Source organism: Triticum dicoccoides, chromosome 4A (genome assembly GCF_002162155.2).
Source record: "Triticum dicoccoides isolate Atlit2015 ecotype Zavitan chromosome 4A, WEW_v2.0, whole genome shotgun sequence".
In the NCBI taxonomy this organism is placed as follows: domain Eukaryota; kingdom Viridiplantae; phylum Streptophyta; class Magnoliopsida; order Poales; family Poaceae; genus Triticum; species Triticum dicoccoides.
In genome coordinates, this window is record NC_041386.1 from 623908559 (window position 1) to 623930542 (window position 21984).

At 43.1% G+C, this 21984-nt stretch overlaps 2 protein-coding genes and 3 non-coding genes across 6 annotated transcripts; 4 read left to right on the forward strand and 1 right to left on the reverse strand.

The window, feature by feature from the left end:
- The first annotated feature begins 7685 nt into the window (after positions 1-7685).
- LOC119290183 lies at positions 7686-7788 on the forward strand. The gene has a single exon (XR_005141787.1). It is a non-coding gene; the product is annotated as a U6 spliceosomal RNA (small nuclear RNA).
- A 1054-nt stretch (positions 7789-8842) lies between these two features.
- On the forward strand, positions 8843-8945 carry LOC119290180. The gene has a single exon (XR_005141784.1). It is a non-coding gene; the product is annotated as a U6 spliceosomal RNA (small nuclear RNA).
- A 3965-nt stretch (positions 8946-12910) lies between these two features.
- On the forward strand, positions 12911-13013 carry LOC119290113. Its single transcript, XR_005141715.1, has one exon. It is a non-coding gene; the product is annotated as a U6 spliceosomal RNA (small nuclear RNA).
- A 1445-nt stretch (positions 13014-14458) lies between these two features.
- LOC119287457 lies at positions 14459-17368 on the forward strand. The gene is made up of 3 exons (XM_037567005.1): positions 14459-14609; positions 14734-15724; positions 17101-17368. Exons 2-3 carry the CDS (start codon positions 14747-14749, stop codon positions 17104-17106), a joined length of 984 nt encoding a protein of 327 aa, XP_037422902.1. The 5' UTR covers positions 14459-14609; positions 14734-14746; the 3' UTR covers positions 17107-17368.
- A 113-nt stretch (positions 17369-17481) lies between these two features.
- On the reverse strand, positions 17482-21474 carry LOC119287458 (uncharacterized protein YacP-like). Of its 2 annotated transcripts, none has more exons than XM_037567006.1 (10): positions 21230-21470; positions 20873-20941; positions 20457-20581; positions 20213-20376; positions 19827-19896; positions 19618-19672; positions 19008-19091; positions 18578-18616; positions 18171-18217; positions 17482-18028 (listed from the first exon to the last, which is right to left on the reverse strand). In XM_037567006.1, the coding sequence occupies exons 1-10, from the start codon at positions 21341-21343 to the stop codon at positions 17917-17919; spliced, it is 879 nt and encodes a 292-aa protein (XP_037422903.1). In that variant the 5' UTR covers positions 21344-21470; the 3' UTR covers positions 17482-17916. The 2 variants fall into 2 exon arrangements, 1 of the variants encoding a protein (XP_037422903.1); XR_005140878.1 differs by having other exon boundaries at positions 17983-18028; positions 18171-18256; positions 21230-21474.
- Positions 21475-21984: the final 510 nt, after the last annotated feature.

The following is a 21984-nucleotide window of genomic DNA, read 5'->3' on the forward strand; positions in this document are numbered from 1 at the left end:
CACTTTCCGGAATGTTTAAGACTCCGAAAAGGAATAGGTATGTGGTACGGTAAGTACACCAACTCCAAAACAATTTTTAAGGCAATATTTCTCCGTTTTGGAATATTTAGAAAAATAGAAAAATAAGTAGCAGTCCGGGAAGGACACGAGGGTGGTGGGCGTGCCCTACCCCCCTGTGCACGCCCTCCTACCTCGTGAGCGCCTGGTGTGCCTTCCGGACTCTATTTTCTTGCACGTTACATATTTTGGTCGGTAAAAATTCATTATATATTCTCCCGAAGGTTTTGACTCCCGTATCACGCAAACCTCCTATGTTCTTGTTTCGAGCTGTTTTCTGTCAGGGTTTTCCAGACTAGACATCATGTCGGCCCCCTCCTCCAACAATGGTGACAACGATGTTTGGCTAATGAAGATAGATCTGAAGAGGGAAGAACCCACGAGGATCAACAAGGATGAAAGGATCAAGAAGGCCACAGAGGATCAAGCTCCGGCAGCAAAAGACATCCTTCAACTTTATCATAACCTTCTTACCCCAACTGAGATCGAAGCTTTCAAGATGATTGAGTTAGCTCGTATACAAAACAAGTATCTCACACAAGAAAATATTTTGTTGAAGGAGCATAGTGTCATACTCAAGGGCATTATTCGCAAGCTGGAGGACCTCTTACGCTCGATGTGCGATTATCCGTCACCACCACCTTCTTCACCGACAAAGGAGATATAATCACATGGGTATGGGCACTCCCCTTGGCAACTGCCAAGCTTGGGGGAGGTGCCCCGGTATCGTATCACAATCACAACTCCTATCTTTATCGTTTTTCTTAGTTCGATCCTATTAGTAGTATCTTGATCTAGTAGAATAAAGTTTATGGCATGATCTAGTTTTGAGTTTTGCTTTATGATCTCTCTATGTAATCGAGTCCGTGAGTTATATATAATAAGATTAGTGTTGAGTCAATGGCTTGATTATTTTGCCATGATCTTGGGTGGATAAAAGAAAAGAGAAAAAGAATAAAAAGAAACAAAAAGTTCATATTGATCTTATTGAGAGTAATGAATTCACTTAGAAAGAGTATGATGATTAAAAGTTGTTGGGAATTGGCAGACATAGCTTTGGTCATTGTTGCAATTAATAGGAAGTAATAAGGAAAGAGAGGTTTTCACATATAGATATATTATCATTGCCATCTTTTATGATTGGGAGCACTCATTAAAATATGACATGCTAAAGAGTTGATGTTGGACAAGGAAGACAACGTAATGAGTTATGTCTTTCTTATATCTGAGATAAAGTATGTTGTCATGGTTCCTCTAACTTGTTGAGCTTGCCTTTCCCCCTCATGCTAGCCAAATTCTCAGCACCAAGTAGAAATACTAATAGTGCTTCCAAATATCCTTAAACCAGTTTTGCCATGAGAGTCCACCATATCTACCTATGGATTGAGTAAGATCCTTCAAGTAAGTTGTCATCGGTGCAAAGCAATAAAAAATTGCTCTAAATATGTATGATTGATTGGTGTGGGAGAAATAAGCTTTATACGATCTTGCGATGTGGAAGTAATAAAAGCGATGAACTGCATAATAAAGGTTCATATCACAAGGGGCAATATAAAGTGACGTTCTTTCGCATTGAGATTTTATATATCCAACCATAAAAGCGCATGGCAACCTCTGCTTCCCTCTGTGAAGGGCCTATCCTTTATTATTATCTTCTACCTTATGCAAGAGTCACGGTGATCTTCACCTTTCCTTTTTCATTTTATCCTTTGGCAAGCTCAGCATGTTGGAAAGAACATGATATATATATATATATATCTAATTGGATGTAGGGGAGCATGAACCATTATTGTTGACATTACCCTTAAGGTAAAAAGTTGTGGGGCAAAACTATAAGCCCCTATCTTTCTCTGTGTCCGATTAAAACTCCGTAACCACAAGTATTGGGTCAGTGTTAGCAATTATGGAGGACTAAATGATAGTTGAGTATGTGGACTTGCTTTTTAGCTCTGACATAGACTCTTTCCGATGTTATGATAAATTGCAATTGCTTCAATGACTGAGATTATAGTTTGTTGGAGCCCAATAAAGTTTATGATTTATACTTTTGCATTGTGAATAGATCATCACTTGAACATAAGTAATCATATGACAAAATCTATATATGTTGCTATTATAAGAGTAATCATGATGCCTTCATGTCCATATTTTATTTTTATCGACGCCTCTACCTCTAAACATGAGGACATATTTATTGTTATCGGCTTTTGCTTGAGGACAAGCGAGGTCTAAGCTTGGGGGAGTTGATACGTCCATTTTGCATCATGCTTTTATATCGATATTTATTGCATTATGGACTGTTATTTCACTTTATGTCACAATACTTATGGCTATTCTCTCTTATTTTACAAGGTTTACATAAAGAGGGAGAATGCCGGCAGCTGGAATTCTAGGCTGGAAAAGGAGCAAATATTAGAGGCCTATTCTGCGCAACTCCAAAAGTCCTAAAACTTCACGGGACATCTTAAAAGAAATAAAGAAAAATCCTCGCCAAAGATGAAGACCAAGGGGCCCACACCCTTCTCATGAGGGTGGGGGCGCCCCCCCCCCCTAGGGCGCACCCCCCTACCTCGCGGGCCCCCTGGTGACTCTCCGATGCCCATCTTCTCCTATATGAGGTCTTTCGATGAGAAAAAAATAAGGAGGAACTTTTCGGGACGAGACTCCGCCGCCACGAGGCGGAACCTTGGCGGATCCAATCTAGAGCTCCTGCAGAGCTGTTCTGTCGGGGAAACTTCCCTCCGGGAGGGGGAAATCATCACCATCGTCATCACCAACGCTCCTCTCATCGGGAGAGGGCAATCTCCATCAACATCTTCACCATCACCATCTCATCTCCAAACCCTAGTTCATCTCTTGTATCCAATTCTTCTCTCAAAGTCCGGGATTGGTGCTAGTAGGTTGCTAGTAGTGTTGATTACTCCTTGTAGTTGATGCTAGTTGGTTTAATTGGTGGAAGATCATATGTTCAGATCCTATATGCATATTATTACCCCTCTGATTATGAACATGAATATGCTTTGTGAGTAATTACGTTCATTCCTGAGGACAAGGGAGAAGTCTTGCTATGAGTAGTCATGTGAATTTGGTATTCGTTTGATATTTTGATAAGATGTATGTTGTCTAGCCTCTAGTGGTGTTATGTGAACGTCGACTACATAACACTTCACCATTATTTGGGCCTAGAGGAAGGCATTGGGAAGTAATAAGTAGATGATGGGTTGCTAGAGTGACAGAAGCTTAAACCCTAGTTTATGCGTTGCTTCGTAAGGGGCTGATTTGGATCCATATGTTTCATGCTATGGTTAGGTTTACCTTAATACTTTTGTTGTAGTTGTGGATGCTTGCAATAGAGGTTAATCATAAGTGGGATGCTTGTTCAAGTAAGAACAGCACCCAAGCACCGGTCCACCCACATATCAAATTATCAAAGTATCGAACGCGAATCATATGAACATGATGAAAACTAGCTTGACGATATTCCCATGTGTCCTCGGGAGCGCTTTTCCTATTATAAGAGTTTATTCCGGCTTGTCCTTTGCTACAAAAAGGATTGGGCCACCTTGCTGCACTTTATTTACTTTTGTTACTTGTTGCTTGTTACAATTTATCCTATCACAAAACTATCTGTTACCACTTATTTCAGTACTTGTAGAGAATACCTTGCTGAAAACCGCTTATCATTTCCTTCTGCTCCTTGTTGGGTTCGACACTCTTACTTATCGAAAGGACTACGATAGATCCCATATACTTGTGGGTCATTAGTTTTATACAGACTTTTGGAGAAGCCTGTATTTACAAGAAAGTGAGTGGGAGCTCTGTAGCATTTCTGATATTATATGTGGATGACATATTGTTGATTGGAAATGATATATAATTTTTGGATAGCATAAAATGATACTTGAATAAGAATTTTTCAATGAAAGACCTCGGTGAAGCTGCTTATATATTGGGCATCAAGATCTATAGAGATAGATCAAGACGCTTAATTGTACTTTCACAAAGCACATACCTTGATAAAGTTTTGAAGAAGTTCAAAATGGATCAGTCAAAGAAAGGGTTCTTGCCTGTGTTACAAGGTGTGAAGTTGAGTCAGACTCAACGCCTGACCACTGCAGAAGGTAGAGAGAAAATGAATGTCATTCTCTATGCCTCAGCCATAGGTTCTATCATGTATGCAATGTTGTCTACCAGACCTGATGTGTGCCTTGCTATAAGTCTAGCAGGGAGGTACCAAAGTAATCCAGGAGTGGATCACTCGACAGCGGTCAAGAACATCCTGAAGTACCTGAAAAGGACTAAGGATATGTTTCTCATTTATGGAGGTGACAAAGAGCTCATCGTAAATGGTTACGTCGATGCTAGCTTTGACACTGATCCGGATGACTCTAAGTCACAAAACGGATACATATTTATATTGAATGGTGGAGCTATCAGTTGGTGTAATTCCAAGCAAAGCGTCGTGGCAGCATCTACGTGTGAAGCGGAGTACATAGCTGCTTCAGAAGCAGCGAATGAAGAAGTCTGGATGAATGAGTTCATATCCGATCTAGCTGTAATACCTAGTGCATCGGGTCCAATGAAAATCATTTCTGACAATACTAGAGAAATTGCCTTGGCGAAGGAATCCAGATTTCACAAGAGAACCAAACACATCAAGAGACGCTTCAACTCCATCCGTGATCAAGTCAAGGAGGGAGACATAGAGATTTGCAAAATACATACGAATCTGAATGCGGCAAACCCGTTGACTAAACCTCTTCCACGAGCAAAACATGATCAGCACCAAGACTCCATGGGTTTTAGAATCATTACAATGTAATCTAGATTATTGACTCTAGTGCAAGTGGGAGACTGAAGGAAATATGCCCTATAGGCAATATTAAAGTTGTTATTTATATTTCTTTATATCATGATAAATGTTTATTATTCATGCTAGAATTGTATTAACAGGAGATTTGATACATGTGTGAATACATAGACAAAACACAGTGTCCCTAGTAAGCCTCTACTAGACTAGCTTGTTAATCAAAGATGGTTAAGTTTCCTAACCATGGACATGTTTTGTCATTTGATGAACGGGATCACATCATTAGGAGAATTATGTGATGGAAAATACCCGTCCATTAGCTTAGCATAATGATCGTCAAGTTTTATTGCTATTGCTTTCTTCATGACTTATACATATTCCTTTGACTATGAGATTATGCAACTCCCGGATACCGGAGGAATACCTTGTGTGCTATCAAATATCACAACGTAACTAGATGATTATAAAGATGCTCTACAGGTATCTCCGAAGGTGTTTATTGAGTTGGCATAGATCGAGATTAGGATTTGTCACTCCAAGTATCGGAGAGGTATCTCTGGGCCCTCTCGGTGATGAACATCATGATAAGCATTGCAAGCAATGTGACTAAAGAGTTAGTTGTGGGATTATGCATTACGGAACAAGTAAAGAGACTTGTCGGTAACGAGATTGAACTAGGTATGAAGATACCGACGATCAAATCTCGGGCAAGTAACATATCGATGACAAAGGGAATGACGTATGTTGTCATTACGGTTTGACCGATAAAGATCTTTGTAGAATATGTAGGAACCAACATGAGCATCCAGGTTCCACTATTGGTTATTGACCGGAGAGGTGTCTCGGTCATGTCTACATAGTTCTCGAACCCGTAGGGTCCGCACGCTTAACGTTCGATGACGATTTGTATTATATGAGTTATGTGATTTGGTTAATCGAATGTTGTTCGAAGTCCCAGATGAGATCATGTACATGACGAGGAGTCTCGAAATTGTCGAGAGGTAAATATTGATATATTGGATGATATTATTCAGACACCGGAAGTGTTTCAGATTGTATCGGGTACAATATATCGGAGTACCGGGAGGTTACCGGAACCCCCGGGGGGAAGATATAGGCCATATGATCCATAGGAGGGAGGAAAGCCAGCCCACAAGGGGTGCCCCCCGTGGAAGGAGTCCGAATTGGACTAGGGGAGGGGGTGGCGCCCCCCTTTCCTTCTCCTCCTCTCTCTCCTTCCCCCTTTCCCCTTTTAGTAAAAGGAAAGGGGTCCGAATCCTACTAGGAGCCCAAGTAGGACTCCCCTACTTGGAGTGCGCCTAGGACCGGCTCCTCCCCTCTCCCTCCTTTATATACGGGGGTGGGGGCGCCTCTTACACACATCAATTGTTCCAAGCCGTGTGCGGCGCCCCCTCCATAGTTTATGCTCCAGTCATATTCACGTAGTGCTTAGGCGAAGCCCTGCGCGGATCACTTCACCATCACCATCACCACGCCATCATGCTGACGGAACTCTCTCTCGGCACTTTGCTAGATCAAGAGTTCGAGGGACGTCATCGAGCTGAACGTGTGCAGAACTTGGAGGTGTCGTACATTCGGTGCTTGATCGGTTGGTTCGAGAAGACGTTCGAATACATCAACCGCGTTAAGCTAACGCTTCCGCTTTGGGTCTACGAGGGTACGTGGACACACTCTCCCCCTCTTATTGCTATGCATCTCCTAGATAATTCTTGCATGAGCATAGGAAATTTTTTGAAACTGCATGCTACGTTCCCAAATAGTCCCTAGAGCCTTTTTTCTTGCACTTGCGTGTGCTGCTATTCCTACAGAAAGGCCCTTTAGTTTCCTTTCTCTATCAGAGAGGTCCTCAATACTGCCTTTTTAAATTTAGATCCACATGCTTTCTCTTCTTTGTTATTGCAGATACAACCTTTCTGTAGTAACTTTTTTGCTTTTTAATCTATTATCACACGTTTCTGGATTAGTCTTCCGTTTCAGTCCTCCTACATGTAGTGTATTCCTTCAATTCATTATTCCCTCTGTTCCTTACCCTTAAATGTGATTCGGTCATAACGCAAAAAAACATGTTGTGTTAGTCTAATTTCATTATGTTACCACCTAACAAACTCATCTCAGACTTGTGAGAAAACTCTCTCGGACACTAGTGATGGATTCTGGTACACCCGAAAGAATCTCTTCTTCAAACCTTTCTATCTTTAGTTTACAATAATTAGTGGTCGATGAATTATGTAGGTCACAACTGGTGAAATCTCAATCTTCATGTAGAAAAGTATATATGTTGCATGCCATTTTATATATCTAGTCACACCAAAGACACGGTAAGCTAGCTTAGCATGAACCTTTTGGCACTATGGTCTTTGCAATATGTACTTGTGGCAACAAATTGATTGTCTAATCTCCTTCACGCACAAGTTTGCTTTTTAAAAAGGTTTGTCGATTTGCATAATCCACCTTTCATAAATTGTGAACAACCAAAAGGATTTGTTTATCCCTCGTTTCCTAAACGTGCATGTGCCCTCCCCCCACATCCGGCAACAACCATAGTATTCTTTTTAGTGTCCAAGCATCATTCGTTATTCCCTAACGAAAAAACACGAAGGCCTCTTATGCTCTTCCATTAATTTGGGCCACATCAAGAGAGATCCGGCTTGCAACTGGCGGCCCGCCGCTCGCCCGATGACGTCTAGGTTTGGTTGGACAGCGTCGTGGGCGAAACAAACGCTCATTTGTTTAGTCCCATATCGGCCAGCTGGGAGAGTCAGACTGGTTTATAAGGCAGAGCGCGACAGCTAGCCTCGTCCCTTCGGGGACATCCGAGAAAATTGGAACGATACAGAGAAGATTAGCATGGCCCTTGTGCAAGGATGACATGCACAAATCGAGAAATGTCCATTTTTTTTTAGATTTTCCGCGCAAGTCCCTGGAGCCTTCTTTCTTGCACTTGTGTGTGCTGCTTTTCCTACAGAAAGGCCCTTTACTTTCCTTTCTCTATCAGAGAGGTCCTCAATACTACCTTTTTAAATTTAGATCAACACGCTTTCTCATCTTTGTTATTGCAGATACAACCTTTTTCGTAACTTTTTAGCTTTTTAATCTATTATCACGCGTTTATGGATTAGTATTCCGTTTCAGTCCTCCTACAGGTAGTGTATTCCTTCAATTTTTTATTGTCTTTGTTCCTTACCCTTAACTGTGATTCAGTCATAACGCAAAAAAAACATGTTTCATTAGTCTATTTTAATTATGTTACCACCTAACAAACTCATCTAGGACTTGTGAGAAAACTCTCTCGGACACTAATGCTAGATTCTGGTACACCCAAAAGAATCTCTTCTTCAAACCTTTCTATCTTTAGCATACAATAACTAGTGGTTGATGAATTACGCAGGTCACAACTAGTGAAATCTCAATCTTCATGTGGAAAAGTATATATGTTGCATACCATTTTATATATCTAGTCACACCAAAGACACGGTAAGCTAGCTTAGCATGAACCTTTTGGCACTATGGTCTTTGCAATATGTACTTGTGGCAACAAGTTGATCGCCTAATCTCCTTCACACACAGGTTTGCTTTTTAAAAAGGTTTGTCGATTTGCATAATCCATCTTTAATAAATTGTGAACAACCAAAAGGATTTGTTGATCCCTCGTTTCCTAAACGTGCATGTGCCCTCCCCCCACATGTGGCAACAACTATAATATTCTTTTTAGTGTCCAAGCATCGTTCGTTATTCCCTAACGAAATAATACGAGGGCATGTTATGCTCTTTCATTAATTTGGGCCACATCAAGAGAGATCCGACTTGCAACTGGCGGCCCATCGCGCGCCCGATGGCGTCTAGGTTTGGCTGGATAGCGCCGTGGGCAAAACAAACACTTGTTCGTTTAATCCCACATCGACCAGTCAGGGAGAGTCGGACTGGTTTATAAGGTAGAGCGTGGCAGCTAGCATAGTCCCTTCGGGGACATCCGATAAAATTGGAAAGATACAGAGAAGAATAGCATGGCCCTTGCGCAAGGATGACACGCACAAATCGAGAAATGGTCCAATTTTTTTTAAGATTTTCCACGCAAGTCCCTGGAGCCTTCTTTCTCTGCACTTGCGTGTGCTGCTATTCATATAGAAAGGCCCTTTAGTTTCCTTTCTCTATCAAAGAGGTCCTCAATACTGCCTTTTTAAATTTAGATCCACACGCTTTCTCTTCTTTGTTATTGCAGATACAACCTTTCTGTAGTAACTTTTTAGCTTTTTAATCTACTAGCAAAAATGCCCGTGCGTTGCAACGGGAGAAAAATAATATATATAAGCGGGTCAATGTGTCCCATCTACTCTAGCATTTGCCTACTGCAACGCCATTGTGTGCGCCATTAGGGAGTCTAGTAAATATTTGGCCTATTTTCTATTATTTGTAGTCAAAATTGTCATAACAAACATCAACCACTTTCGATAATAATTGTGGTCATGGCGGTCTTTCTATTCCACCTTAGGGTATTTTTGATCCAAAATCTTTTCATTGAAAATTCGAGGGTTGAATCCATATGATTTTTTTCTAGGCGCTTTATTGTATGAGTGAATTAATGCTATAGAAAAAGTTCGACAAATTCTTTTGCACTACATTCCTTAGTAAATTTCATTCCACACTAACCTCTTGGCATTCTAATTAAAGTAGCTCGCTCACAAATTTAACCCAAAATCAAATGAGCAAATGCCACATCTGAACCCAAGGAATAAAATTCTAGTTTGTTGTTCACATACTGTAAGAAGATCATGTGCTGACATTGAACGGAACAAATTTTGCAGTGCATGCAAGGCATTTATTTGTTTGTGCATTTGGGAAAGAGAGTCACATCACAGGGCAATGATGGGTGATGGATGCTAAGGAGAAAATAAATGGCAAACAATTATTAATAGAAAAGTGTCAGTGCAATAATTTGAATTGTGAGTTGGTCTACATCTGTTAAATAGAACTGAACAACAACAAGACTAAACTATGTATGTTGTGTCTTCCTAAGCATATATGCAGCAAAAAAATGAAATGAACATATTTGGTTCATAAATGTAGGTTTATAAGACAGAGGTATACACACTTCCTATAATCCAAGCAGACCACCAGGCAGAAAGTTCCTTAGATAGCTTATCTTATCTCGCAATTGATACAGTGACAAGCATTCAGTCATCCCATCCCCATGCAAACAAATATTCTTTTGGTATGTACATGATGATTGTCTCATGTGAAATTACATTAAGCTTACCTAGAGACCATAATAACCTGTGAACTGTAAATGACCCATAAACAAATACATGCATGTAGTGGTAGAATTGTATGATAGACACACACATCCTTGTATAATTGTTCTTTTTTTTGCGGGGAACTTGTATAATTGTTCTCTGCATGCATGCATATATATATATTGTTCTGAGCGTTGATGGTCCGGTAGAAATCCGTACCTGAACATGTATTCTGATGGTCATGAGGAAATCCCATGTTGCTGCAGAAACTGTCATGCAAAATTCAGAATGGGGCAGCTCCTCACAAACACGCGGACATTCAAAAAGGGAGTACTCTTCAAGACGTTGCCACGGCCGGCGGAACCAGCTCCTCTTCGATGGCGGTCATATACAATTCTGATCACTGCATGAGTGTGTACTTACTGTGCATACATATACGTGAGTTTGCTAGCTGTGTATGAAAGTGTGCATACTCTGCCTTCTTCCTCTCCTCTTCTCCCTCTCACGTCTCTCTCTCTTTTCCTCTATACAGAGAGCTTGAACCTGCCGGCGCCGCTGGCCCTCACAAGCTCCTCGTCGTCCTCCTATATCGACTTAAGCCGCCATGGACGGTCGCTGCGTCTGCGTTGACTACGGGCAGCGCCGCCGCCGGCGACGACCACCTCCTCCACCCCTCCCTCCTGCCCATCCTCTCACCCGGATAGCGTGCCCCGCCCACACCCATCATGTTGCCCGACGCCTCGCCGAACCACTGTGCCCGACCGCCGCCTGCATGCCCCTGTAGCCGGCTGCCTCACACGCAACCGCGCGCCGCCGTGCACGTCCACCAACGAGCCTCCCGTCTCCCGCTCACCTGCCTGCAGCCGGTGGACCATGGTGCCTCTGTCATCCGCTGGCTCTCTACCCCGTCTCCAACTCCGATGCCTCCATTGCCTCTTTTCCTCCACTCCGCCAACGAAGGCCGGCCTCAGCCCGGTGTGGCCCAACCGGTGCACCCAGCAGGCAGCCACGGAGCTCCTCGCATGGACCCCAGTCGCAGTTCCTCGGAGTAAGCAGATGAGTACCGACCCTTCTCTGTTTTTCCTCCTCCCCTCTCTGCTCATCCCCCCCTCGTTTCTTCTCTACAGGAGTCGCCAAGCTCCGTCGGAAGCCTCCTCGCTCGCGAGTTCTCGCGCCGTCCAGGAAGCCCGAGTGTTGTTGCTCCTTGCTCGCGTGGAAGAGAAAAAGGACAAAGGCGTGAGAGAAGGTTTCTAAAGGCCCATTACCCATTAGCATTGACGCTGCCCAGGCCCAGACGGGTGACGCGTGTAACAGCCGAATCCTTTATCTCGAAACAAATTTTGTACCACCTCGCGTATATGTTTTCAATTCAAAGTGAAAGCGTAAACTTACGGAAAGAAGTGTATTGTTGGGTGAATCCGAAAGACTCAACCCGTGCTTTATTATTAGGAAAAGATTATCACACGTTTCTGGAATAGTCTTCCGTTTCGGTCCTCCTACATGTAGTGTATTCCTTCAATTTTTTTATTGTCTTTGTTCCATACCCTTAACTGTGATTCGGTCATAATGCAAAAAACAAAAAACATGCTTCATTAGTCTAATTTGATTACGTTACCACCTAACAAACTCATTTAAGACTTGTGAGAAAACTCTCTCGGACACTAGTGCTAGATTCTGGTATCACCCGAAGGAATCTCTTCTTCAAACCTTTCTATCTTTAGTGTACAATAACTAGTGTTCGATGAATTACGTAGGTCAAACTGGTGAAATCTCAATCTTCATGTAGAAAAGTATATATGTTGCATACCATTTTATATATCTAGTCACACCAAAGACACGGTAAGCTAGCTTAGCATGAACCTTTTGGCACTATGGTCTTTGCAATATTTACTTGTCGCAACAACTTGATCGTCTAATCTCCTTCACACACAAGTTTGCTTTTTAAAAAGGTTTGTCTATTTGCATAATCCACCTTTCATAAATTGTGAACAACCAAAAGGATTTGTTGATCCCTCCTTCCCTAAATGTGCATGTGCCCTCTCCCCACGTGCGGCAACAACTATAGTATTCTTTTTAGTGTCCAAGCATCGTTCGTTATTCCCTAACGAAAAAACACAAGGGCTTGTTATACTCTTCCATTAATTTAGGCTGCATCAAGAGAGATCCGGCTTGCTGGTCGATGAATAATTAGTTTACAATAATTACTGGTCGATGAACTACGTAGGTCACAACTGGTGAAATCTCAATCTTCATGTATAAAAGTATATATGTTGCATGCCATTTTATATATCTAGTCACACCAAAGACACGGTAAGCTAGCTTAGCATGAACCTTTTGGCACTATGGTCTTTGCAATATGTACTTGTGGCAACAAGTTGATCGTCTAATCTCCTTCACGCACAAGTTTGCTTTTTTAAAAAGGTTTGTCGATTTGCATAATCCACCTTTCATAAATTGTGAACAACCAAAAGGATTTGTTTATCCCTCATTTCCTAAACGTGCATGTGCCCTCCCCCCACGTCCGGCAACAACTATAGTATTCTTTTTAGTGTGCAAGCATCGTTCGTTATTCCCTAACGAAAAAACACGAAGGCCCGTTATGCTCTTCCATTAATTTGGGCCACATCAAGAGAGATCCGGCTTGCAACTGGTGGCCCGCCGCGTGCCTGATGACGTCTAGGTTTGGTTGGACAGCGTCGTGGGCGAAACAAACGCTCATTTGTTTAGTTCCACATCGGCCAGCCAGGGAGAGTCAGAGTGGTTTATAAGGCAGAGCATGGCAGCTAGCCTCGTCCCTTCGGGGACATTCGATAAAATTGGAACAATACAGAGAAGATTAGCATGGCCCCTGCGCAAGGATGACACGCACAAAACGAGAAATGATCCATTTTTTTTTTGAGATTTTCCGCGCAAGTCCCTGGAGCCTTCTTTCTCTGCACTTGCGTGTGCTGCTATTCATACAGAAAGGCCCTTTAGTTTCCTTTCTCTATCAGAGAGGTCCTCAATACTGCCTTTTTAAATTTAGATCCACACGCTTTCTCTTTGTTATTGCTGATACAATCTTTCTGTAGTAACTTTTTAGCCTTTTTAATCCATTATTACACGTTTCTGGATTAGTTTTTCGTTTCAATCCTCCTACATGTAGTGTATTCCTTCAATTTATTATTGTCTTTTTTCCTTAACCTTAACTATGATTCGGTCGTAACGCAAAAAAAAACATGTTTCATTAGTCTAATTTGATCATGTTACCACCTAACAAACTCATCTAAGACTTGTGAGAAAACACTCTCGGACACTAGTGTTGGATTCTGTTATCACCGGAAAGAATCCCTTCTTCAAACCTTTCTATCTTTAGTGTACAATAACTAGTGGTCGATGAATTACATAGGTCACAACTGGTGAAATCCCAATGTTCATGTAGAAAAGTATGAATGTTGCATACCATTTTATATATCTAGTCAAACCAAAGACACGGTAAGCTAGCTTAGCATGAACATTTTGGCACTATGGTGTTTGCAATGTGTACGTGTTGCAACAACTTGAGCGTATAATCTCCTTCGCGCACAAGTTTGTACATCGGTTTCGCCAATGGCCTGTTTCAATAACCCTCTTCTCGTCCTATCTTCCAACCACATTGTTGCCTATCTTCTGTTAGCTTTGCGTAGAGGTTAATCTCATTAGTGTCCTCAATTGCTACTAACCAAACATCATGTATCAAACAACCTCATGATGCAATACAAACAACCGAATAAAATGCAAAAACATGGGTTATAGCCAGCATTATACTCTAGTAGACCACATTTGGAAAGAGGCCAAAATGGCTCTAGGCAACCAAACATGCCTTTTACTATCTGTCGAGCTCTCAAAGCCCTGATCTTGCTAGCAATCATGTCGTCCGTGCCAGACAACCCAAACACAGTGATCAATCGTGGCCTGTTCAGCAAGGAGGAGGATGACGAGACGAATGATGAGAAGACGTAGGCCATGTCACAATCCCGTCTCCGGTGAGTCCCTTTTCCCACCTCCTACGGGGTCACCCCTCGGCGACTGCACAGTCGTCGACCACGATCCTTGCTGCCTCTAACTCGAGCGTAGTCCAATGCAAAAGCCAGTCAACACGATATGCATTGTCAAAATATCTGACTTGCATCCGCATGCAAACACAAAAAATGCCAAAAATGAGAATTAGCAAACGCAAAAAATGCCAAAAAAAGAAAAGAAAAGAAAAGAAAGGGCTGAATTATGGCAACGAAGCCCTGATGCCTCCGCAGTCGTCCCCTTGTCCAAACGAATTCCAGTCACTTTCTTTCCTTGGCGACCGATCAGCTGAAGTGGATCGCTGAAGTGAGGTGGAAGCGGCAGGCCAACCCCATCCCTGCACGTGCACCCACTACCGCTCCACTCGTCACGCTCCAGCTGCCGGCCGCGACACGCTCCGCACGCGATCTCCACTCGCTCCGTCCATCCGGATCCCCTTCCTCCCTCCCCAGGTACTTCCGCAGTCCATCGCCATCCCCTCTTGTTCGATTTGATTTGATTCCGAAGAATCCTCCTCGAATCTTCACTTTCCATCTCGGCCGGCTGAGATCTGAAGCAAAGCTCCGATCTTGCCAGCCAGCCAGCGGCCATGTCGTCCTCGTCGGACAACCCCAACACGGTCACCGACCGCGGCCTCTTCAGCAAGAGCAGCAAGGACGACGGCGCCGACAAGAAGAAGAAGCAGGAGGAGAAGAAAGAGGATGGGGAGGAGGGCGGCGGCGGGTTCATCGACAAGGTCAAGGACTTCATCCACGACATCGGGGAGAAGATCGAGGAGGCGGTGGGGTTCGGCAAGCCCAGCGCCGACGTGGCCCGGATCCACGTGCCCCACATCGGCCTCCACCGCGCCGACCTCGTCGTCGACGTGCTCATCAAGAACCCCAACCCGGTGCCCATCCCGCTCGTCGACATCGACTACCTCATCGACAGCGACGGCCGGAAGCTCGTCGCGGGGCTCATCCCGGACGCCGGCACCATCCGCGCGCACGGCGAGGAGACGGTCAAGGTGCCCATCACGCTCGACTTCGACGACATCCGGAGCACCTACGCGGACATCAAGCCGGGCAGCATCATCCCCTACCTGCTCCGGGTCATCTTCCTCGTGGACGTGCCCGTCTTCGGCCGCATCAAGATCCCGCTGGACAAGTCCGGGGAGATCCCCATCCCGTACAAGCCCGACGTGGACGTGGACAAGATCAAGTTCCACCACTTCTCCTTCGAGGAGACCACGGCCACCATCCACCTGAGCCTGGAGAACAAGAACGACTTCGACCTCGGGCTCAACCTGCTCCAGTACGAGATGTGGCTCGGCGACGACAGCGTGGTGGAGGCGGAGCTCACCGACTCCACCAGGATCGAGAAGCAGGGGATCACCAAGATGCAGATCCCCTTCACCTTCAGGCCCAAGGACCTGGGATCTGCCGTCTGGGACATGATCAGGGGCAGGGGCACCGGCTACAGCATCAAGGGCAAGATCGATGTCGACACCCCCTTTGGCAACATGAAGCTGCCCATCGACAAAGTCGGCGGAACCACTCGCCTCAAGAAGGACGACGACGATGACGATGTACGTATGTCATTTCATTTCGTAGCATCTGCTGCTCTGTTTTCATTGTTTCCTCTGCATCTTGCTCATCATCAGACCAGCTGGACCAGGCTAGTCCTGTTTTGACTAGGATAATTGACAATGGAAGAAATTGATATGGTGTTGAGCTATTAGTAGGAATGCAATAGCTGAATTACAGCCCTCTCAATTTTTTTTCTCAATTTTTTCAATTACAACCCATTTGAGCGAGAATAGTACTAGGATGGGTGACCTCCTAGGAAGTCCTCGTGAAAGGGTTTCATATCTAAGGGTTGTGATAGGCTTGGCGAGCCAACGTAAAAACTAGCCAGTCTTTTGGGTATGAAACCCATTTGGGCGAGAGTAGTACTAGGATGGGTGACCTCCTGGGAAGTCCTCGTGAAAGGGTTTCATATCTAGCCTACCCCAACTTGTTTGGGATAAAAGGCTTCGTAAGTAAGTAAGTATTTGGTTTGACGCTAAAAATAGCACACAACCCAACAGAAAGAGAAGAATTGCCCTCTGTAATTCAGCATTTGCTGCTCTGTGTTGATTGTTGCCTCTGCATCTTGCTTATTGCTGTGCAACCATCATACTAGCTAGACCAGATTTGTCTTGTTTTGACTAGGATAATTCACAGTGGAAGAAATTGATATGGTGTTGAGCTATTATTAGGAGTGCAATAGCTGAATTATCGACAAAGTCCGATTTTTTGTCTGATATATATTGGCTCGATGCTAAAAATAGTACACAAGAAAAGATTGATGTATATCATATCATTTGCTGTTGATTACTGAATTTACATCTGATTGTGCAACCATCACCTACTAGCAAAGCTAGCTAGAGCAGTTTGATCTTGTTTTGACCAGGATAATTGACAATAGAAGAAACAACTTTGATATGATGTTGAGCTGTAGGCGTGCAAAAGCTGAATTATAGCCCTGTTCTGAATTTTTCTGATGGAGGTTCGACGCTAAAAATAGTGCAGAGTCATTTTTGTTGTTGCATTGCTGCATTGAAGCTCTGTACACTCAGTCATTGCTTCTCAGCTTGTTTTGTTCGCTTTATGCTCTGGTTCAGTCGAAACTCGCTAATAGAAATACTTGTGTTTATTTCTTGTGATGAAATTCTGCGTTGTCAGTGGCAGGATACAGCCCATGATCATGGATACCACCTTTCAAAATCTTGTGACATCTTTTGCTGATTAACTTAGAAATCATAATTTTGCCATATCAGATCTGAGCTAAAAACCACGACACCTGTTTAACATCCGGGCGTTTACTATGTATATCCAACTTATTGGATGTAAAGAAGATAGCTGAATTTTGATAAATTGACCTTGAGCCTTGCTAATATCTTCATTTGAACTAACCTTACAGGAGTGAAGTGCTGTTACTGAACATACAAGATAGTCAAGCAGGGAGCCAGGGAGGATCCAGCTGAACTCTTTACTCTAGCTTATGGTATCTTTGTTGATGGCATCATCCGAACATCGTCAGCGTTTTTATGTTTCGGTGCTCAGTGTTCTTTGCGGGAACTCATCCAGTGTGTATTCTTTCTGTGTTAACTTTGTCAAGTGGAAACAGACCTGAAAATAAATTCCATCGCCCCTTTCTTGTTTGTGGGGTATGATGTTAGCCTTCTTCATCCAAAATATTGTGTCCATGCCTGCTCTTTTTCCGCACCCAGTCAGCGAAGATTAATCTCATACACATCAATGGATACAGATATAGTATTTTCAATCATAAAGACACTAGAGCTGTTCAGCAAATACAAATTATATTTTTGAATATAAACACATATTTTTTTTCGTCAGCCCCGCACCAAATTCAGCTACTTTACATTTCTGTACAGCTCCTGGCTCTCTTCACTGTAGGATTATGATCAAACAAACAAAGAGAAAAAATAGTCAGACAGCTAAAGAACCTACATTTTGTGGTTTCCCACTGTACAAACTGCTTGCCTGCGATAAGCAGATTTTCCTTCCCATGACATCAGCCAGCGTGCTTACTCACCACCCCTCTCACGACCATCATCGTAGTCGCACAGTCGGCACCTCTGACCTATGGATCAAACTTCAGTTGACGTGCTCCTCCCATGTACAAAAATATACACTTCTCTTCAACGCCCTTCTCTTGCCAACCGATGTACAGCATCTCAGATGCGATTTGTGTCGATCGGTCGACCTTTGGCGGTCACTTCTTTTTCCGCTCTTGTTCTTCGAGCTGATTCCGAAGATTTTTTAAGCCTTGCACTACTTTAGGTTTCAGCTTGTGCTGAAAAATCTTTCCTTGCAATGATGTTGACCTGCCAAATAGGAAGCCCAAAAAGATTGGGTTCAAGTTACTACTAATTAGCAGCTATTTTGAGTTCTTAACAGAATATGGTACACGGCCGTTTCTAAGTGGTTTCGCCTGGATGCTCAAACTGAATAAGAAAGACTCTGAACCTGATTTCCTTCAGCTCTTCGTCAAGCTCCAGTTCTGATTCTTTTATCTGCAGAACCATATGACAGACAATTTGTTGTCAGGTGATCTGCGCAGGGAAAATGGAACTCCCCTGTTAGATAATTGCATCGGCATAAAAGAAAAAAAATGGAGTAGCATATATTTACAATATCTGTCTTTATACTAGGACAGATGCAATCATGCAAATGCCCCAAGTTTGACCTTTTAATATCATATTTACCTCACATGGATTTAAGAACAAAACATAGCTACCATGGCTATGTCAAGACATTTGGTAGAAGATAAGGATGAAGTGACAACAGCAAAATGGATACAAGATATCCAAGTCAACATAGTTCTTCGAGCAAGGGATGCCATGGAAGCAAATTAGTAACAACTAACAACTAACCTCTTTAACCAGTCTTTTAGAGCTCCAAATAAGAGCACCCTACAAAACATAAAACAAGAACATGCGTTAGATCATCAAGAGTAATATCTGATGAAAAACTCCAAGCAATATCCTTGTCTACACATAAAGCTTCAACTGCTTCCGAGTACATCTAGTTCAGGTTGATAACACTCCTACAAATGACCACACCTGTTATTTTGTCAATACATCAATTATTCTCAGTTGCACTTTTTTTAGGCGATCTCTTTGGAAGGGAATGATCTGTTTTCCGGAAGAGCTATGCTACCCAGCGAATTTTCTAGTGTTTCCAGTGAAGCAATGCAGCAGAACATAGCAAGAAAGGTACAATATCTAAGTCCACATGCTGGTACATGAATGTTTGATGGAAGAAGTCCCAACAGAACAAGGTAATCATGAGGCAAAAACATACTTCACCATGTGATAATTGTTGCTCCAGTACATCCGACGTTACAACCCAGACCTTTGGACATCCATCTGCCACCAAAGCTTCAACCTAAGTTAGTAGAAAGAATCAGTGTAAGAAACCTCTTTGTAAAACTACACATATAACAAATATTTGGAATGATGGCACTCCATGCCCATTTGATTAAAAGATCACTTATTGGTGCTATGCATGTAAGTTTAGTAGTAGGATCAAAATTTCCAAAAAATGCCCATAACATGAAAATATGGTGGGGGAGAACCTAGAGTGCGGCAATTTCAGATTAGCATAAATCGTACTATAATCATTCTAGTGATTTTCCTATGTTAAATGGAGATTTGAACAGTTGGGCATGAATAAACAGCTAGTAAATATGCCTAGGACATTCCTGCTGGTTGAAACCGACTCAACTATTTTTACGAACAGCTTTAGACTTTTAGTGACACAATCCTCATGGAAAAACATGGATTTTTGCCTATTAAACTTGAATATATGCATGGACTTTTCACTGGCGTGAATTCATGGAACTAATCCACAAAGAACTCTGGGGCATTCTTCCTCAGTTCCATCTAATGGAAAACTTCATAATTTGATTTACCTCCTTCTCAATCCAACAATCAGCAGATAAGTCAGCAGAATATACCACATCAACCCTGTTCAAGCAAAATTAGTTCGTTAAGGTTCCCCTAAAGACCAACTAAAAAGGATGGTTGAAACATTCAACTTACATTTATTCTATGACGGAAATGTCTAGCATAAAGCGTCAATTTAGACATGTGGAAATGGTCTAACACAGCAATACCTTACCCTTTATAAGTTTCAGTGTGTGTTGATTGCCCAGACAATGCAGCATCAAATACCACTACAACTTTTATCTCTGCAAGCATCATAGCGATGAATGATATAAGATAGCTGATGTAGAAGAAAACCATATGGCCCTCGAGAAGAAATTATCCATTGCAGTTACGGTCTTAGAGAGTAACAGTAGATTGCACTCCATACTTGGATAGATACACACAGTTACAAGTCGTAATTAATTTTCTCTAACTACAAACCAGAGAATAAGCAGTACAACAGCCTATCAGTTTCTAACAGCAAAATAGACAGTATAGTTGAGACATGTGACCTTTCTTTTTGTTTGAAGAAGAATCATAGCTGAACCATACATAATGGTTTAATCTTGTAGTACAAACCTCGTACTGCACTGAATGATACCAGCTCATCAATGAGCATCTGCCTCGCAATTCCTTGATTCCCGTTCAAGAAATCACTCTTAAGCTTTCCCCAGTAGCCACATACATTGTAGCCATCCACAAGAATAACCGGGGAGGCGATCTCCAAGTTGCCGTCATTTGTGCTAGATAAAACGAGAGCACAAATTCAGCAGACTCATCGAATCACCTACCTGCTAGACATGAAAGGAAAGACAAGCCTAACCAGGTAAGAGTGGCAGAAGGGTCCTCGTAGAAGTCGGTGTCATCAGGAAGCACCTCCTTCATTATTTTCTTTTTGCGGAACCTGGTGGCAGGCTGAGGCCCGGTTGTTTGCTTCCTTTCGTAATCCTGAAAACCAGGGTAAGATTGTTGTAACAACTGGTGGTGTGCATTTATCCAATGAATGGGCAGGACAGGACGCTGTTACAAGATTCAGACATATCTGAACACAGTGGCACTAGATGCATCCGATGATCCGACCCCATCAGTATCTGTTCCCATGTCTAAACTGGTTGTCAAAATTTGTAACGATGGGACCAGATAGGAGACTATACTGAAATAATGCTGCTGTCCTTTCTTTTCTCTCTCGTCTCGTCTGAACTGAAACTGAATGCAGGAAGGCCTGTGCAGTAACAGTACCTTCCAGAATTTCACGATCCTCAGGTTCTGCTTGACGTTGGATGTAATCCTCGGAGGCCGCCGGTCGACCTGCAAACAATGAACCAAGTGCGTGAGGAGGACACTCCCAGCGGCACATACCCTGATCACTGGCCTTCCAGATTCAAGACAAGAACTCCCCATTTCTAACTAAGAACAGCATCAGAACTTAGTTAGTAATGTCCGTTTTTTCAGTCCCCTTTCAACATTTTTGCTCATCAACGGAAAATAAGAGCAGTGAGAAGATTGATCTATCTTTGATGCTGCGCCGGACTTCAGAAACTGACTCGTCTTCTAGGTGGATTGATTGCAGCGGGAGGGGGTGGGGACTGAGCTGACCTTGTTGGCGCCGGAGGAGGAGGCGGCGCCCCCTTTGGTGGCCTTCCCCCTGCCCTTGTCCTTGGCCATCACCACCACGATGGAGGTCGCCGAGTAGGCGGCCGAGCCCACCATCTCTCCTCCGCCGCCGCCGCCGCCGCTCCTGACGTGTGGTGGAGGCCGCGCCGAGGAGAGGTGGGTCACTGGGAAGGAGAAGAGGGGAACGGGTGGTCGCCTGGTCAGCGTGGCGTCGCTGTGGCTTGCGAGCCATTCATGCCCTCCTGTGCCTCGAGATTCGCGCCATCCTCGTTACAGAAACATATATACTTGCGTTTTGGTCACAATATCTCTCTCTTATTTTTAAGTGTAAATTTGGACGTTGATTAACCAGCAGAATAATAAGAATAATGTACCGCAAACATATCACAGGATTCACACCCAAAAGTGAAAAACACATTTCTTTTTACAAGACCCGAATCCAGGGCTCGACCCTAAAGACTTCCTACGATGTTTGGCTAGCATTTAACCATACGAAATGTGTTTTAAAATATGAATTGAAAAATAAATATTGATCGTCAATCTCGTAACACACATCTCACTGAAAACTACTCCCTCCGTCCGAAAATACTTGTCATCAAAATGGACAAAAAAGGATGTATCTAGAACTAAAATACGTCTAGATACATCCCCTTTTATCCATTTTGATGACAAGTATTTTCGGACGGAGGGAGTAGTTTCGTAAGGAAAAAAAAACCTAGTTAAACCTAGCCGCCACC

Excerpts from the sequence above, each read along its gene's own strand:
- LOC119287457 (XM_037567005.1), top strand. The coding sequence starts at position 14,747 with ATGTCGTCCTCGTCGGACAACCCCAACACGGTCACCGACCGCGGCCTC.
- LOC119287458 (XM_037567006.1), bottom strand. The coding sequence starts at position 21,343 with ATGGTGGGCTCGGCCGCCTACTCGGCGACCTCCATCGTGGTGGTGATG. Across the intron at positions 20,942-21,229 it reads CCTCCTCCGGCGCCAACAAG|GTCGACCGGCGGCCTCCGAG; the intron begins GTCAGCTCAGTC and ends CATTGTTTGCAG. Across the intron at positions 18,218-18,577 it reads CTAAAAGACTGGTTAAAGAG|ATAAAAGAATCAGAACTGGA; the intron begins GTTAGTTGTTAG and ends ATGGTTCTGCAG.